Genomic DNA, 19,363 nt, shown 5'->3' with positions numbered 1-19,363 from the left:
TGACGAACACACTAGACACCCATATAATTTTCGAAAGTTCCCCTCAATTTCTCCAGGATTCCATCATCAGATCTTGACATGATGGCAATGGGACCAAATGGGGACTATACCGTTTCAAACAAAAAAAGAATTTTTGAAATCGGTCCAGGCGTCTTTGAGTAATCGGTGTACATACATAAAAAAAAAAAAAAAAAAATACCGACCGAATTGAGAACCTCCTCCTTTTTGAAGTCGGTTAAAAATGAAACTTGACACGGTTTAAGACCTTAATACGGAGAAGGAAAAATAAAATAAGAAGGGGTAAAATGGGAGATGAAAGTTTGTATGGAAAGTCCTTCATTTTTAGAGTTACAGTTTTAAAAATTTGTTCATAAATAATAAAAGAAATATAGGATGGGAATAATGGGATTAAAATTTTTAAAATTGAAACTTTAAAGTGGTGAAATAGGGCTTGAAAATTTACACTGATTACCACGCGGACGAAGCCGCGGACTTCCGCTAGTATGTAATATACATTAATAATTTAATATAGGTAAATTAACTAAATCTACAAAATTAAAACTAAAAGTTAAAAATAAGTGTATGGGTAAGGTGCCCATCACGCGTGCGCTTCATAGATGCAAAAATGCACTGCCTACTCCAAGTACTCAATACAAACATAATGCTGGATTCGTTGCGCGAGTGTTCATTTACACAAGCGGCAGCTGCTACTGACGACTGCAGTCGACTGCAGTCAGCGAAGTCTCAGCGGCAACCAACGGCAGTCGACTGCAGTCAGCGACGTCTCGGCGGTAAGCGACGGCGTCGCCAACTACAGTCGCATCTCGGCAGCGGTCGACGGCGTACATGTGACCAGTGGGTACATGTGACCAGTGGGTACATGTGACCAGTGGGTACATGTGACCAGTGGGTACATGTGACCAGTGAGTACATGTGACCAGTGGGTACATGTGACCAGTGGGTACATGTGACCAGTGAGTACATGTGACCAGTGGGTACATGTGACCAGTGGGTACATGTGACCAGTGGGTACATGTGACCCGTGGCGTGCGCGTCATAGATGCAAATATGCACTGCCTACCCTAAGGGTTCATTACAAATCTATGTTGGACCATAGAATACATAGTTGGACAAGGACTTTTTTAACTTATAGTGCATACCCTTGTTAAAAACTTTATGCACGCTACTGCATGTGACTGTTATGTTGAAGGTAAATTACGATGCTTATGAATCTTGTTCCGTTCCCACGATTTCATTGGTGTTGTTTCTAAGCTTTAATGAAGATGAAACTCTGGAAAGTTTGCCGCTGTTGGGATTTGAGATTTTGCTTTGGGACGAAGAATCTTGCGTCGTGGGTCGTCTATTCAGGTAATTTCCCCGTAATGTGTAGAATCTAGAAAGGAATATTAAGGTATGTGAAATGCTTTGAACCGAAAAAAAACATTCAATTCTTTAATTTTAATAATTTTGACAATAAATGTCAACCATTTATCCGTATCAGAAACACAAAAGTATTACTTTACTACTAAAAGTAATACTGACGGTTTTTGGTGCATTTGTCTAAAAAAAAACAAACTCTTGTGTGCGCACTTCATTATCTATGCAAAAATGACAAGCGTATCAAAATGTCATCATAATATGGAAAACAGTTGTGGCGATGCATTTATATTTAGGTTATATAATAATTGTAAGTTATTTATAACTCTTTAAGCTGCATTGTACAAAAACCACGCAACATTCCTTTGTGTTAGAATTACGTAACGCCGATGGAATGTCAACCCTTGTTAAGTGCTCACACTTATCCAATAACAATCCGACAGGAGTTTCGACGCATAGGCGCCAGTTCGATTCTCCAATGACAGCCGTTATATTTCGGGATACAATAATCCTTTGTTTGTAAAGTATTATAAATACTTAATCTTGGCCCCACTAGGCCAGAGTACGTTAAACGGCTTAACGGGCTACCACGCTTACGGCTAAATCGCGGCTCTCATTTCAACGTCATAAATGCGTCACATACGCATTCGATTCATCTTTGTTATTTAGTTTGTACATTCTATTTTTAGTTCTATTCCGTGTACAAATATTAAATATACCTTTTTATATTAATTATGGGAGTTTAATTCATACACCACACGCGCACAGCCATAAAGTGGTGACCCCGACAACAGTCATAAAGTGGTGACCCCGACAACGGTCATAAAGTGGTGACCCCGAAAACAAACATAGTCATAAAGTGGTTTCGTATAGTCAGTAGTTAATAAATAGACAATGTCCGAACGCGAAGAACAATCGGTTCAAGCTGTGCGCGTTAAAGTGCCACCCTTTTGGCCCGACGAACCGGCGCTATGGTTCGCACAACTCGAGGGTCAATTTGCGCTCGCGAACATAACCGTCGACGCTACCAAATATAATTATGTCATCGCGAACTTGGACATAAAATATATCACCGAAATAAAGGACATTATAAAAAACCCGCCGGCCGCTGATAAGTACGAAAAAGTCAAGGCGGAGTTAATTGCTCGGTTATCTGTGAGTCAAGAGAAAAGGGTCCGTCAACTTCTGACCCACGAAGACATCGGGGATCGTAAACCGTCTCAATTTTTGAGACATTTACAAAATCTCGCAGGCCCTAACGTTCCCGACGACTTTGTCCGTTCCCTGTGGTCGAGTCGCCTACCGACTCACATTCAAGTGATCCTCGCTTCGCAGCAAAAGAGCACGTTAGAGGAACTCGCAAAGCTAGCGGACACCGTAAGTGACGTCATCGGAACACAGCAAGTGCACGAGTTGGCCGCACCTACCGCAAACAATGAGGTATGCGAACTCAAGCGAGCTGTCGACGAGTTGACACGTCAAGTGGCTGCCCTGTCGTCACCTCCGCACGCGCAGCTATCGCGTGCCCGTTCTCGCCCGCACGAGCGACACGGCTGGCGCCACCGTTCCCGAAGCCCCGCCTACAACCCTGCAGCTGATACACTGTGTTGGTACCATAGAAAGTTTCGAGAAAAATCTACTAAGTGCCGCGAACCGTGTTTCTTCTCGCGTAATAGTGTCACGGGAAACGAATCGGGCAGTCAATGAATGCGACTGACAATGGCTGTCCCGGTTCACCCAGTCGCGTTATTGTTACAGATAAGAACACTAAGGCTCAATTTTTAATAGACACTGGTGCTGATTTATGTGTTTATCCGCTAAGTAGAATAAGTTATAACAATAAGTCTTTAGTTAAGAAATGCGATTATAAACTGTTTGCCGCTAATGGTACCGAAATAAACACGTACGGTACGATTAGTTTAACGCTTAATTTAGGGTTGCGTCGGGATTTTCACTGGCGATTTGTGATAGCCGACGTAACCAAACCTATTATAGGAATCGATTTTTTGTGTTTTTATAATTTGCTTGTAGATGTAAGAAACCGCTGTTTAGTTGATAAGCATACATCTTTAATTGTAAATGCACAGCCCGTCAACCACCCCGTTTGCGAAATTAAAACGGTTACAGGTACCTCGCGTTACCACACGTTATTAAAACGGTATCCCGAGGTCACGCGACCTTCTGGTGAGCCTACGATACGAGAGGTTAAACATAAAACGGTACACTATATTCGTACTACGCCCGGTCCTCCCGTATACAGCCGACCACGCAGATTAGCACCGGACCGCTTGCTTCGCGCTAAACGCGAGTTCGAAGTCATGGTTAGAGCCGGAATCGCTCGTAGATCTGACAGTCCGTGGGCTGCTCCGCTGCATCTCGTACCGAAAAAAGACGGTACGGACCGTCCTTGCGGAGATTATAGAGGTTTGAATGCGCGTACAATACCGGACCGTTATCCAGTGCGTCATATCGCGGACTTCTCGCATAACCTGCATGGGTGTACTGTTTTCAGCAAAATCGATTTAGTGCGTGCTTATCATTTAATTCCTGTGAACCCCGCTGATATACCTAAAACAGCGATTACAAGTGTTTTTGGCTTATTCGAGTTCCCTTTTTTATCTTTTGGTCTCCGAAACGCCGCACAAACGTTTCAAAGGTTTATGGACGAAATGTTAAGAGACCTCGACTTTGCTTTTCCGTACATAGACGACATTTTGATCGCGTCACGGGACCACGACGAACACGAACGTCACCTCGCGCTTGTATTAGAACGCTTACGTGAACACGGCGCCGTTATAAATTCTGCAAAAAGCGTATTCGGTGCTTCAGAAGTAGAATTTTTGGGTTACCAGGTTACAGCGAATGGCACGAGACCTACGCCTAACAAAGTCAGTGCTATCCAAAACTTCACGCAGCCTAAAACTCTAAAAGAACTTCGGAGATTTTTAGGTATGATTAACTTCTACAGAAGGTACCTACCTAACGCTGCAAAAACTCAAACACCATTGAATCGACTTCTTAGTGGTCAAAACGTTAAGGCAAACACACCCGTAATCTGGACCGATGAATTAGAGCACGCGTTCAATATTAGTAAACAGAGTCTTGTAGACGCTACCATGCTAGCTCACCCCGACCCGACTGCAGAGCTAATGTTAGTTTGTGATGCTTCCGACGTCGCGATAGGCAGCGTTTTGCAACAGAAAGTTGAAGGTAATATTCAACCCCTTGCTTTCTTCTCCAAAAAACTCAATACTGCCCAACGCAAGTACAGCCCTTTCGACCGCGAGCTATTAGCAATTTACGAAGCTGTGAAATACTTTCGCTTCATGATTGAAATTAAAACGTTTTCGATTTGGACCGATCACAAACCAATTGTCGCCGCTTTTCGCAAGGCATCGGAAAACTGTTCTCCACGTCAATTCCGGTATTTCGATTTCGTTTCGCAATTTACGACCGACGTACGACACATATCCGGAGACGACAATATCGTAGCTGATGCACTGTCAAGAATAGAAACGATTTCTAACGACATTAATTTACAACAACTTGCTATAGCTCAAGAGACAGACTCCGAACTTCGACATCTATTGCACAACCCTACTTCGTTAGACTTACAGAAAATTAAAATTTCTGATTCGAGCGAATGTAAAGTTTTTTGCGATATTTCAGGACCGAGACCGCGCATTTATCTCACACCTGAATTCCGTAAACAGGCTTTCGATTTAGTCCATGGTTTGAGTCATCCTGGTGCTACGCCCACCATTCGACTGATGACAGAGAGATACGTTTGGCCTAATATACGTAAAAATTGCAGAGCCTGGACTAAAGCCTGTCTCGCTTGTCAAAGATCGAAAGTTTCACGACACACTAGAGCTCCAATTCATAGTTTTACTCCTCCATCTGCACGTTTCTCTTATATTCACGTTGATATAATCGGACCACTAGTGATATCACACGGTTATCGCTATTGCTTAACCGCGGTGGACCGTTTTTCGCGTTGGCCCGAAGTGATACCGCTCGAAGATATCACCGCCGAAAGAGTAGCACGCGCTTTCATTAGTGGATGGATCGCACGTTTTGGATGCCCGCAACGGATTACGACCGATCGTGGTCGTCAATTCGAGTCGCATTTGTTTAAAGAGCTTGCTACGCTCACGGGAGCACAGCACCTTACTACCACCGCATATCATCCCGCTGCAAATGGTTTAGTCGAACGATTCCACCGACAATTAAAGGCCGCTATCATGTGCCAAAACAATGAAAATTGGTATGAAGTTTTGCCTCTTGTTTTACTCGGTATTCGTTGCGCCTGGAAGGAAGATATAGCATCAACCTCCGCTGAGCTATTGTACGGTGAAAGCTTACGTTTGCCTGGTGATCTGTTTCTACCTTCCACGTCGGAAGTCACGGATTACAACGATTTTCTATCTCGACTTCGCAAACATATACGCGTTTTAAAACCTACACCGGTCGTTCGACACGGAGATTCGAAAACATTCGTTAGTAAGGATCTATCAACCGCCGTTGCTGTTTTTCTAAGGCAAGATGCAGTACGTAAACCGCTCCAACATCCATACTCTGGCCCATATAAAATCGTTGAAAGGTCAGAGAAAACTTTTAAAATCGATATCGCTGGTAAAATTGTTACGGTTTCAATCGATCGTTTAAAGCCGGCATACGTCATTAACGAATCTCTCGTGCCCGCAGTTCCTACATCGCCTGTCACTACGCCAACGGCAATAACTACTCGCTCAGGCAGACGCGTAAAATTTCCAGCGAAGCTTACGACCTAACGGTCTCCCGGGGGGCTGATGTGGCGATGCATTTATATTTAGGTTATATAATAATTGTAAGTTATTTATAACTCTTTAAGCTGCATTGTACAAAAACCACGCAACATTCCTTTGTGTTAGAATTACGTAACGCCGATGGAATGTCAACCCTTGTTAAGTGCTCACACTTATCCAATAACAATCCGACAGGAGTTTCGACGCATAGGCGCCAGTTCGATTCTCCAATGACAGCCGTTATATTTCGGGGTACAATAATCCTTTGTTTGTAAAGTATTATAAATACTTAATCTTGGCCCCACTAGGCCAGAGTACGTTAAACGGCTTAACGGGCTACCACGCTTACGGCTAAATCGCGGCTCTCATTTCAACGTCATAAATGCGTCACATACGCATTCGATTCATCTTTGTTATTTAGTTTGTACATTCTATTTTTAGTTCTATTCCGTGTACAAATATTAAATATACCTTTTTATATTAATTATGGGAGTTTAATTCATACACCACACGCGCGCTCCCATACAGTCAAAGATGCAATTTAATTTTAATAGTGTTGAGAGTGTGTGAGTAGTGTCTCGCAAATGTGTTATAAAACGTCGTATGACATACGTGCGCTTTGATAATCACAGCCTCTGCTTCCTTACTATATTTGCTCTTGCCAAAGGCTCGAGCTGCAATATCGCCTCGGCTGTAATTTTCAACTTACCGCACTTATATCATAATGTACTATTATATATACCTGCCCTCCTCAGTTATTTATAAATATGTCAAATGACAGCTTCTTTTATGCTTAATTTAACTGTATTATGTTGCCTTTTATAGTTTTGACGGCCTCCGTGGCGCAGTGGTACCTTCGAGGTCTGCTGGTGGGAGGCTTCGGCCGTGGCTAGTTACCACCCTACCGACAAAGACGTACCGCTAAGCGATTTAGCGTTCCGGTACGATGTCGTGTAGAAACCGAAAGGGGATTTCATCCTACTCTTAACAAGTTAGTCCGCTTTCATCTTGATTGCATGATCACTTGCTATCAGGTGAGATTGTAGTCAAGAGCTAACTTGTAGAATGAAAAAAAAAGTTAACGGTTTCCTAGATTTTGTATGAAAAAAGTATCTGGCTGCAAAATAACTAGGCACCGTATTTGTAATGTGTCACTGTGAATATTATTTACCATTTATTTCTTATCACTAATAAATAACATATATGAGGGTTTAAATTTCTAATGTCGGATCTTAGACCTACACCAATAAGTTCACGTTTATGAATAGTATGAAAGTTTACTGACCTTATTTTCAGTTTCTGATATATTTTCCTTTTGCAAACAAAAATGAGAAATATAGCCACGCCCATGAACAAGTTGTATATGTCAGTAATGATGTATACTGGAGCCAGCAAATCATTTTTGAGTTCAGCGCTGATTACCTCCAGTAGCCAATTGACACCCATTATTATGGACAATTTCAAGTAAACCGTAAGCCTGAAAAATATAATATGTTGTATATTAATACTTATATATTAATACTTATATATTTATAATAAAAATTAAAAAAAAAATTAAAATTTTGTTTTTTATGTTTGTTACCGCATACCTTCGCCTTTTCTTAAACAATTTTAAAAATTCTTTTTTTGTTTGAGAGAGTATACTTCCAGATTAATCCTATGAAATTTTTTACAAATTTATGAAAATCGGTTTAGTAATTTTGTGTTAAACTGTGGCGCTGAGAAAATATTTATAACAAAAAATTTGAACCAACTTCAAAATTACAAAAATAAACTAAAAAGCGAAAAATAACATGTGCTACCTTCTGATCACTTTGAAGGCGGTACCAACACAGTGATGCATTAACTGAAACCGATTACATCATACAGTTTTAGGATTTAAAGACAGTTCTTTCCCGTAGTTCTTTAAAAAACGGCTTTAATTAATACTTCACTGGCTTGGCACCCCCTTCAAAGTGATCAGATGGTAGCACATCTGTTATTATTTTTCGCTTTTTAGTTTATTTTGTGATTTTGAAGTCGGTTAAATTTTTTTGTTAAAAATATTTTTTTACACAAATATATAGATATGTAGGTATATGTAGGTATATGTCATTAGCGCGTCTAAACTGAGGCGGACAAAAGTGAGTAATTGTCTTAATTTTGTCTATAGTCTATGTACCGTAGGTACAATGTACGTATGTCGTTGCACGTAACATTACTAGAGTCTGGAAAAATATTTGTGTGATGAGGATGGATGTTTCCCAGTTTAAGGGGACATATAATGTCACCTGTTCCTCTGCTGCTGGTGAGCGGCGGGGTTGCCAGCGGCGGCGGAGTTCAGCACAGCAGTCCCGCGCATCAACCGCCTTATGTTGTACGCAGTCATCAAGAAGAAGAGCCAGTTGCATACAACCTGACAGACAGACAGAGAGACGGATATATAATGTCACCTGTTCCTCTGCTGCTGGTGAGCGGCGGGGTTGCCAGCGGCGGCGGAGTTCAGCACAGCAGTCCCGCGCATCAACCGCCTTATGTTGTACGCCGTCATCAAGAAGAAGAGCCAGTTGCATACAACCTGACAGACAGACAGAGAGACGTATATATAATGTCACCTGTTCCTCTGCTGCTGGTGAGCGGCGGGGTTGCCAGCGGCGGCGGAGTTCAGCACAGCAGTCCTGCGCATCAACCGCCTTATGTTGTACGCCGTCATCAAGAAGAAGAGCCAGTTGCATACAACCTGACAGACAGACAGAGAGACGTATATATAATGTCACCTGTTCCTCTGCTGCTGGTGAGCGGCGGGGTTGCCAGCGGCGGCGGAGTTCAGCACAGCAGTCCCGCGCATCAACCGCCTTATGTTGTACGCCGTCATCAAGAAGAAGACCCAGTTGCTCAGAATTAGAATCGTCATTGGTGTATACAGGTACAAGAGCTTTTTTCGTTCTGAAAATAAGGGTAAATGCTGATAGTGAAAAATGGTGGTGATGGTAAAAAGATAAATAGCATAATGAAGAAAATAGCGATTAGGCGAACTATTGTTCTTGGTCGTTTGTCGTTAACAATACTAATACACGCTGACGCATACTAATTCTTTGTTTACTTAAAGTAGACTTTGCTTACAAACACTTATGATAAAAAATTTTAATAAAAAAATTCTACCGACTTCCAACTCAAAAAATAACCTAAACTAAAAAGCAAAAAATAACATCTTACCTATGTGCTACCTTCTGATCAGTTTGAAGGCGGTGCCAAGCCAGTGATGTTTTAATTCAAGCCGTTTAAATTACACAATTTCTGTGGTTCTTTCAGAAACGGCTTTAATTAAAATATGACACTGGATTGGCACCGCCTTCAAACTGATCAGAAGGTAGCACATAGGTAAGATGTTATTTTTTGCTTTTTAGTTTAGCTTATTTTTTGAGTTGGAAGTCGGTTGAATTTTTTTATTAAAATTTTTATTTTTTAATTTTTAGTGGTAGGCCACCTACTGAGTGTGACAAAAATTAATGAGTAATTAGTTGAAACGTTATTTTCTTATGATAAGTGTCTAAGTTCTCCAAACCCAATTTTAAAAATACTACCTTAACTCATATACAAAATTTCACTCCCCCTTTATCCACACGTAATATGAATATTCAGAAAAACGTGAAAGGTGACTGTCCTCCGTCTTCATCACCAGACCCCCTATGCAGTCACAATCCATATGGGTGGAAAGTTCTCATCAATATAAAATTTATCAAGTCCAAACACAAGGTAGCTTCTGTGAACCGTCGAGTAGTTCCCTTAACTATCCTTCGTCTTCATCACCAGACCCCTAATATAGTCACAACCCATCTAGGTGGAAAGTTCTCATCAATACAAATTTATCAAGTCCAAACACAAGGTAGCTACTGTGAACCGTTGAGTAGTTCTCTTAACTGTCCTTCGTCTTCATCATCAGACCCTTAATACAGTCACAACCCATCTCGGTGGAAAGTTCTCATCAATACAAATAAATGAAGCCCAAACAAAAGGTATCTGCTGTAAATCTTTGACGTGTTCCATCGTCTGTGTATCGGCTCCATCATCAGACGAACTCCAGACCTTCATAAATTTGTAGTGGTTTAAAATACCTTATGGAAACATTAACAAACGCACTAGCTGTCTCTACGATTTTCGAAAGTTTTCCTCGATTTCTCCAGGATGCCATCATCAGATCCTGACATGAAAAAAATGGGACCATCCTGGAATCAAACCCTTCAAAACAAAAAAGAATTTTCAAAATCGGGCCACAAATGACGGAATTATCGCTGGACATACCTAAAAAAAAAAAAAAAAAAACATACATACAGCCGAACGTAGAACCTCCTCCTTTTTGGAAGTTGGTTAAAAACAATGAATGAAGAATCTTAGAAAGCAGATACTACTTAAAGCCGGCAAGAAACTCGGAAATTGCGCTTTTCAAATATTTACTTTTTGATATTTTCATTCAAATTCAAAATTCATTTATTTGAAGCTAAATTTAGTTTATAAACTCGTTTTTTGCGCAAAGGGCCAGACCTGGTGGTCCAGCGCGGAAATGCAGCCAGTATTCTGGCCACCAATCCAAGTGGGATTTGTATAGGTTATTAGGATTTAAAAAAAAACACTTTACAAACACTTTTTACCGACTTTCAAAAAGGAGGACGTTCTACGTTCGGCTATATGTATGTTTTTTTTATGTATGTCCAGCGATATTTCCGCCATTTATGGACCGATTTTGAAAATTCTTTTTTTGTTTAGAACGGTTTACTTCCAGGGTGGTCCCATTTGTTTCATGTTAGGATCTTATGATGGCATCCTGGAGATATCGTGAGGAACTTTCAATAACTGCCGACTTCAAACTGATCAGAAGGTAGCACATGGGTAAGATGTTATTTTTTGCTTTTTTGTTTAGGTTAATATTTGAGTTGAAAGTCGGTTGAATTTTTACTAAAATTTTAATTCAACGTCTGGTTATGTTGTTTTGGTAATAAGTTCATAACTTTAAGTTGCCAGGATTCCATAAGCGTCTTGGTCCGAGCAGAGTTCACAACAAACTCAACAACCGTCCCCGTAACTCAATAACCACGTTTAAACGAGACGCTTATTCCAATTTCCATATACCGGGATAAATGGTCGCCTTACAACTTGTTACACACTCTGAGTGAGTACCACAGAAATATAATTAGGATTTCTATTTTCAGTGTAAGCCTCAAGTGTCCACAATACTATATTATATTTTATATTGTCTGGTGTAAGTATTAGTATGTTTATTATATTATTCTACATACACCACCTGCTGTTAAATCTCGCTATATTTTTGCCTGGTTGAGATCGATACTAAGAGGTAAGGCTGCCTTTTGTATATTACTTCTTTCTACATAATATATTCTTTATTGTGGTTAACAAATAAGTGTAAATAAATAAAACACTACTACTACAACCATGGATATAAAACGCCAGCTTTAGCATTGTATTAGGGATGATGACAGTTTTTTAAATTGTATATAAATTAAGAGTACGCTAATAGAAAAGCAATTTTGTAAAAGTAACAGAGTATTTGCGATCATTACTTTCGGAGCTACAGGGATTTAAAGGGTCAGATTTGCGGCGCTGCCGCGGATTCCTGAAAAACGCCCCATACAAAATGGTACGAACTTATGACGTCGTAGGCAATTAATGATCGTTAGATTTGTATGGGCGTTTAAACAAAATTACTAACATCTTTGTTATTTCTGCGTTTATGTTTATAGTTCATATATTAAAAAATGTCACATGTAAGGAAGCTAAAAGTGTATGAATTTTCATCTAATTATGATAAAATATTTTTAGTAGAATTTGAAATTTTATAATCTTATTTATTTTGCAAATATCCAGTCAATCTTTGCTTTTTATGTATAAATTAGTTAACATTGACCTTATTTACCCGAATGTATCATAAAAATCAATATATTCAAACCTAGTCATCATCCCCATTATCTACTAACCTTGAAGAAAGCAGCCACACTCGGGTATTTCAGGTGTAACGATCCACTCAGCCAGGTCTCTTCTGTTGTTGTTGACAACAACAAGTCCGGCAGTCATTAGAGCCGGCAGCACCCATCCGTATAAGCAATATACGAAAAATTTAAAGTTTTCCCCTCTTCTATGGATAGGTCTTGCTTTGGCGTACCCTCTGCAATTATAATGATTTTTTTAATAAATTAAAATAATTACAAATCAAAAACCTGTCTGCTAAAATAGTTCTGCTTTATAAGTATGTAGGCTTAAACTAAAATTAAATAAAACCAAAGTTATGGATAGCTGGGAAATCATTCTCCGTTGGCTCACTCAGGTGCTCAATGGTGGCGGGGTTTTCAACATCTAAGTCATTCGGAGGTTTCATCGAAATCGGGAAAGATCCTAGCGAAAAATGTTTTTTTTTTCAAGACACTCTGGAACACGCAATCTTTGAAATGATGTTGAGTTCGTTTTAAAGTGATACGTATATTAGAACCCATACCTACATATACAAAACTGAATATTGCAGTACGAGAGTCGCCTTAATAAACATATACACACATGACACATAGCAAATAGGTTGTTTTGTTAAATTGCGGCTGAATATTATTATAATATTCAGCCGCTCATATTTATTATTAATAATATTTTTTTTAATCAAAAATAAATTAAATGATATAACTATTTCATCTTCTTCGTCCATTACTTAATAAACAGAATAGGCGGCGGTATACGTGAATTCGGAGTCAATATGAGAACATCGTTCGCAGTTTTCTCTCTAAACTTAATCCAAAAAAATATTATGGAAAAAATGTATGTTGGTTTACACAATAAAACTTGTGTATACACTATCCTTGAAATTTTCGACAATTAAAATTTAATTTTTAAACATCCTATATAAATACGCAAAGTAGTCTCCGTTTTTGTAACTTGTTAACCGAATTCAAAAAAAGGAGAAGGTTCTCAATTTGACGTGTATGTTTTTTTTATTCTTTTTATGTTTGTTACCGCATACCTTTGTCATTTCTTAAACAATTTTAAAAAATCTTTTTTCGTTTGAAAGAGTATACTTTCAGATTGGTCCCATTTAATTTTCATGAAAATCGGTGCACACACACAACACAAAATTACTAAACCGGTATTTATCAAAATTAAATGCTAGGATTCACTAAAAATCAATCAAAACGCCTGATGCTTTTATACTACAACTGTGGGGTTGCCAGATAAAAACAGTTGAGTAATTTAATTTATATACCTTTATCAGTTATTTAGTCGTGTAATATGTCAAATGAAAACTTATTTTATGCTTAATTTTACTGTAATAACTTATTTAAATAAACTTACTTAAATTGCCTGCATAATGTTCATGGTTTCCCAGATTTTGTATGAAATATGTGTCAGGCCGCAATTTAACTGGCTACCTATGTGCTAATATTATATATCATATATTTCTTATCTCCAATAAATTACAGATGAGGGTATATATTTATAATGCTGGACCTTAGACCGTTAGCTTTGTCGTAAATGGTAGTTCTTGGATGACTTACCGAAAAGTCCACCAAATGTCGATAGACATAATATTCATCCAGCAAAATGACGACACTAAAAAGAAGTACACAGACGCCGCTAAAACAAAAAAAGTAATTATTAAAATAATCATCAGATACAAATGAAATATTTGCAGTATACATAATAGGGATGAAGACAGTTTTTTAAATTGTATATAAATTAAAAAAGAGTACGCTAATACTAAAGCAGTTTTGTAAAAGTAACAGGGTATCTGCGATCATTACTTTCGGAGCTACAGGGATTTAGAGGGTCAGATTTGCGGCGCTGCCGCGGATGCCTGAAAAGCGCCCCATACAAAATTGCACGAACTAATGACGTCGTAGGCAATGTAATGATCGTTAGATTTGTATGTGCGTACAAACAAAATTACTAATATCTTTGTTATTTGTGCGTTTATGTTTATAGTTCATGTATTAAACAATGTCACATTTAATGTAAGGAAGCTAAAACTATGAATTTTCATTTAATTACGATAAAAAATTAATCTCATTTATTTTGCAAATATCCAGACAATCTTTGTTTTTTATATATAAATTGGTTAACATTGACCCTATTTACCCGAATGTATCATAAAAAGCAATATATTCAAACCTAGTCATCATCCCTATTATACATAATATATTACATCCGTTTCAGAAACTAAAAAAATACACTGAAAAATCAAGTGGTAGAAAATTATTAATAAGAAAAGTGATTGATAAAACGATTAGGTAGTAGGTTTATGATTAGGCCTATAAAATTAATATTACTTACTGATTTTGATGCAATCATCTGAATTTGGAGTTTCACCAAGCAGCGAATACATTAAAATGAAAGCTATCATCAAACTACCGACGTAGGCCATTAGTATCTTCCCTGCCAGATTTCGCAGCTCAGGCAGTAGAGAATACACAAGAAGAACTATAGCCAGGAATATACTTGATAATAACATGACTGCAAATAAAAGAAACATCATTATTGGTGACAGAAGGGCTGGCTCATTTTTTGCGCAAAGGATCAGCCTGGTTGTCCAGCGCGGAAATGCAGTATTCTTGCCACCATTCCACGTGGGCATGATTTGTATAGTTATTAGGATAAGTTAGCTTAAGGTCCTTATTGTATTCTTTCTCAATAAAAAAAAAAAAAAATATTAATATTATTATAAAATCCCTTGATTATGGCGTTACAAACAATTTTTAGGGATCCCTGCGTGGTATCTGTCATTATTATGAGCCGATTTACGTACTTAGTAACAACTATTGCGATTACAATTTAAAGAGTAATTATTGTCGACAAACCTATAAATGTACTTGAAGCACGAAAATTTCAAACAAATTAATTTCAAGTTGTTAGTAACATACATTAGAGCCTTTAGAAAACTGAAATTTAGATTATTATGGTCTTTATCTCTATTTCCCTATCTTAAATTGGAGATTAGTATGCATTTTTTAAACAGAGCTATACTATAGAGTTTTTATCGACTCTTCTCAGCAAATTCTGCATTTATAAATCGAAAGTAGAATCATCACAAACAGAAAAATCATAAGTGCTTGAAAACAACACTTCAATTCAGACAACATCTTACACTGCATTACAGAAGCTAATGAGTCTATAAAACCGGTCAAGTGAGAGTCGGACTCGCGCACGAAGTGTTCCGTATAAAACAGCAAAAACATGTTTGTTGTATGGGAACCCTCTTAAATATGTTATAAGTTATTCTGTCTTTTTAGTATTTGTTGTTATGGCGGCAACAGAAATACATCATCTGTGACAATTTCAACAGTCTAACTATCACGGTTCATGATATAACTACATCCTGGTGACAGACGGACGAACGGGCAGCGAAGTCGTAGTAATAGAGTCCCGGTTTACTTAATTTAACTAAATTTCCTCCTTCAAGAGAAAGGCCTGGCTTTGTCATTAAAATAGGTCGCGTAGGAACCGAAAGAGGTGTGGAATTTTATCTTCCTCCTAACAAGTTAATGCTTCCATCTTAGATTGCATCATCACTTACCATCAGGTGAGATTGTAGTCAAGGGCAAACTTGTAGAGAATAAAAAAAACATATAGTGGTGATGTTGATTCACTTACGTACATCAATCAATCAATTTTTATTTCGCCAGAATACGGTACATTTACATAGGTCTTTTATATTATATTTAAACACATATCCTGCCATACTTGGCGTGCAAAAGTTAACAAATCTTACAAATAAATTTATAATAAAAATAAAACAAAGTTCGAATTAATTAATGTTAATATAAATGTCACTATTATGGTTAATGCCCCTATTTTAATTTTTCATTCATGTAATCATCATTGGCGTATCTAGTATTATTTCCTAGGGTGGGCCTGGCCCCGACATCAAGTCTATTATATTATATTCGAGAAAGAAAGACTTTCTTCTTCTTGGCCCCCGCCGATCAACAGTCATGGGTGCAAACTCGCCAATCTCAAGAATATCGAAATTATACAATAAGTTTCATATGTTAGACATCCATTGTGGGTCCTTGGCTAATTTCAAAAAGCAAATGCGTGTTAGTCCCATTACACTCTGATTTATTCTTAAATATGTAGGTATATAATATATTTCTAAGACGTTTATAAGCGATTGTGATTTTTTTTCTTTACAATTTTGTATGAATATTCTGTTGTGTAGCTGTAGAGCTGTTTAACTCTAATTAGTATTGTAATATTTAGATAAATTTAATGTTTAGAGCATGTAGTGTTAACCTATAAGTGGCCGAACATTTTGCCTTGATGCCTTATATTATTAAAATATTATATAGCTTGTAAGAAATGTAAGGTTGTTGGTTAACCTAATAAATAAAAAAAAAAAAAAAATTATAAGTCTCATAATAGAATTCCATATTGGTAGCCCAGAATCTTAGGGTGGGCCCGGCCCACCCGGCCCCACCGATATATACGCCTATGGTAATCATTGACTCTATAGTCACATCTATGACTAGTACACACAACATTCACATAGATAACTTTAAAATACTTACGCCACGGAACGTATGTTCTCTCTTGTTCAGTGCTGGAGTCGGTGTCGTCAAATGAGTCGATATTACAAACATAGAGCCATGGCTCAGTGCTCGTTTTTTGATCCTTTACCCCAAACTCAATGCAAAAGTGATCTACCTTAATTAAGTCGCCGTAACTGTTAATGTAAAACACGTCGCCAGTCTGAAATGAATGTTTGATAACATTTATAATGGTGTTTAGTGGGATAATCGTAGCAATCACATGTAGGTCTCGTTTTATTTCCAATGATTTGCTGTATTTTAGAGTTTTATTAGTCCAAGTAGAATGCATTTTATTCAATAAAGTTCTGTAAAGTGAAGTAGAGGATGAGCAAGTCAAGTTGTTAATTCGATTTTCTAAGACTCCTCCTCCTGACGGCCTCCGTAGCGCAGTGGTATGAGCGGTGGATTTACAAAAAGGAGGTCTTGGGTTCGATCCCCAAAACGTCTTCTATTCTAGCATACTCTGTACACTTAGGGGAATTAGATTTCCCAACAAGGTATGCAAAACCATTTGCTGGAATGTGTCCAGAGGGAATTCTCAATGCTGACACGATATTAGATCTACTTAATTTTACACCGGCAAACCATGGCGACCGTGAAAGAGATCATTGGATTGTTATGTACCTTAATGCTAGCCATTGACGGTCAATTATTCACACGTTTCTGAAAAGCAAACGGCAGTACCCATGCGGCATACTATACAAGTCATGTACGCAGTGACCATCAATTATAGTCGTGGGTGCAACAGAAACGTGAGAATAATTGACCGTTTGTGACTAGCGTTAGTCTTTAGTCATCACCCATATTCGGCTCACTGCTGAGCTCAAGTCTCCTCTCAGAATGACAGGGTTTAGGCCAATAGTCCACCACGCTGGCCCAATGCGGATTGGTAGACTTCACACACGCAGAGAATTAAGATAATTCTCTGGTATGCAGGTATCCTCGCGATGTTGTCCTTCACCGTTTGAGACACGTGATATTTAATTTCTTAAAATGCACACAACTGAAAAGTTGGAGGTGCATGTCCCTGACCGGATTCGAACCCAAACCCTCCGGAATCGGAGGCAGAGGTCATATCCACTGGGCTATCACGGATCACGGATAGTCTTTAGTACGAGATCTTAAATCAAAGCGTTCTTTCCACAAAATAAAGCATTCCTCTCTAACTAAAAAAATAAATCACCAAAATATGTTATGCCGCAGCAGTTAAGTTTTCAAAGACCCATAGGCCATACTCTCAACCGGCCAAGTATATCGCTAGACCCTCACGTTGCTATCGACACTGCGTTCTTCCTTGTAGGTATATTCAATGAATAATAAATATTCAAAGAATAATAAATATTCAATGAATAAAAAAAATCGTGATCAAAATGTCCTTGTCATCATTTGCTATGATGAATATCTTAGGAGATTTAAGAGATATCACAGTTTTAATAGTACTAAAGTAATTAAATAGGTGACTACACGCGAGTGCGCTGGCCATGACTCAAGACTTCCGCAGACGAAGTCGCGGGTATATTATAGTGTTTAGTGTTACTTACAGGTATATTAATAAGGTATAGTAAGGTATACAGTAATATGTATGTATAATAAAAGGTACCTCTGTCAAATACGATTGCATAACTGGATTATCATAATCCTCCACAGCCATCGGAGAACAATTTATGAAAGGCATTTCGAAAGTGTCATTAACTTTCACTTGTTGGTACATTTTCCCGGGTACGATGTCGTATAATTCGCTCAAAGTTTTGTTGATACGTTTAAAATCAGACACATTAGCGTGAGAGTAAACTGGTAAATTATTATAATCATAATTATTCTCCTTATCAGCGGTAATACACTTATAATCGAGTCCTATAATATGTTCGCCATTATTACAACACTTTGAGATGCACTGTTTTTCACATTTTGTACTATAGTTATCGGGGACAATTGGTGATGTAAAAACACTTGATGAGAAACCTATGACGAATAGCACGAGATAATTCATTATATCGGCACCCAAAAGAATTAAATAAATAATTTAACTGAACAGCCGTGACAGTATCACTGAAGATGTAATCGTTAATGAGCAATATTTAACACAAATTTAATTCGATACATTTTATTCTTTTTCCTGTTTACCCTGGCGTGCAAGGTTTCTAAAAGTTATTTAATTTACCATTAATATACTAGCGGATGCCCACAACTTCATCTGCAAAAAAAATTGTGTAACCTTTCATCCTCTTTTGAAACCCACTACATTTTTACCGACTTCCAAAAAGGAGAAGGTTCTATGTTCGGCTGTATGTATAACATATTTTTTTTTTTATTCTTTACAAGTTTTATTCCTTACACGTAGCCTTCAGTCCCTGAAACAATCTATACGATTGTCAGTGAAGAATTTTCCCATGGAGAGAGTGCGTGCTTCTTTGATAACTAGAAAGCGCAGTGTTGGTCGACCCCCTACCAGGTGGACGAACGACATCAAGCGAGTCGCAGGGATTCGCAGGATGCAGGCGGCTTAGTATAGTGATGTTTGGAAGTCCTTACAAAAGGCCTATGACCTGCAGTGGACGTCCATCAGCTGATATGATGATGACATATAGGTCCCATTTATTTATGTGGCACTATGACGATACGAATAAATAAAACAATACA

General features: G+C 38.1%; 2 protein-coding genes across 2 annotated transcripts; both read right to left on the bottom strand.

The window, feature by feature from the left end:
- Nucleotides 1-159: 159 nt before the first annotated feature.
- Nucleotides 160-8,648, bottom strand: LOC128198718 (uncharacterized). The gene is made up of 3 exons (XM_052885368.1): nucleotides 8,435-8,648; nucleotides 7,450-7,641; nucleotides 160-1,393 (listed from the first exon to the last, which is right to left on the bottom strand). Exons 1-3 carry the CDS (start codon nucleotides 8,530-8,532, stop codon nucleotides 1,225-1,227), a joined length of 459 nt encoding a protein of 152 aa, XP_052741328.1. The 5' UTR covers nucleotides 8,533-8,648; the 3' UTR covers nucleotides 160-1,224.
- LOC112047256 (G-protein coupled receptor Mth2) lies at nucleotides 8,593-17,184 on the bottom strand. Its single transcript, XM_052885528.1, has 7 exons — nucleotides 16,703-17,184; nucleotides 14,469-14,648; nucleotides 13,694-13,772; nucleotides 12,134-12,321; nucleotides 8,921-9,089; nucleotides 8,759-8,821; nucleotides 8,593-8,674 (listed from the first exon to the last, which is right to left on the bottom strand). Exons 1-7 carry the CDS (start codon nucleotides 17,010-17,012, stop codon nucleotides 8,593-8,595), a joined length of 1,071 nt encoding a protein of 356 aa, XP_052741488.1. The 5' UTR covers nucleotides 17,013-17,184.
- Between the last annotated feature and the right edge of the window lie 2,179 nt (nucleotides 17,185-19,363).

This window comes from Bicyclus anynana, chromosome 14 (genome assembly GCF_947172395.1).
Source record: "Bicyclus anynana chromosome 14, ilBicAnyn1.1, whole genome shotgun sequence".
Lineage (NCBI taxonomy): Eukaryota > Metazoa > Arthropoda > Insecta > Lepidoptera > Nymphalidae > Bicyclus > Bicyclus anynana.
The sequence above is the reverse complement of the archived record's forward strand: the minus strand, read 5'-3'. Positions and strand labels throughout refer to the sequence as shown.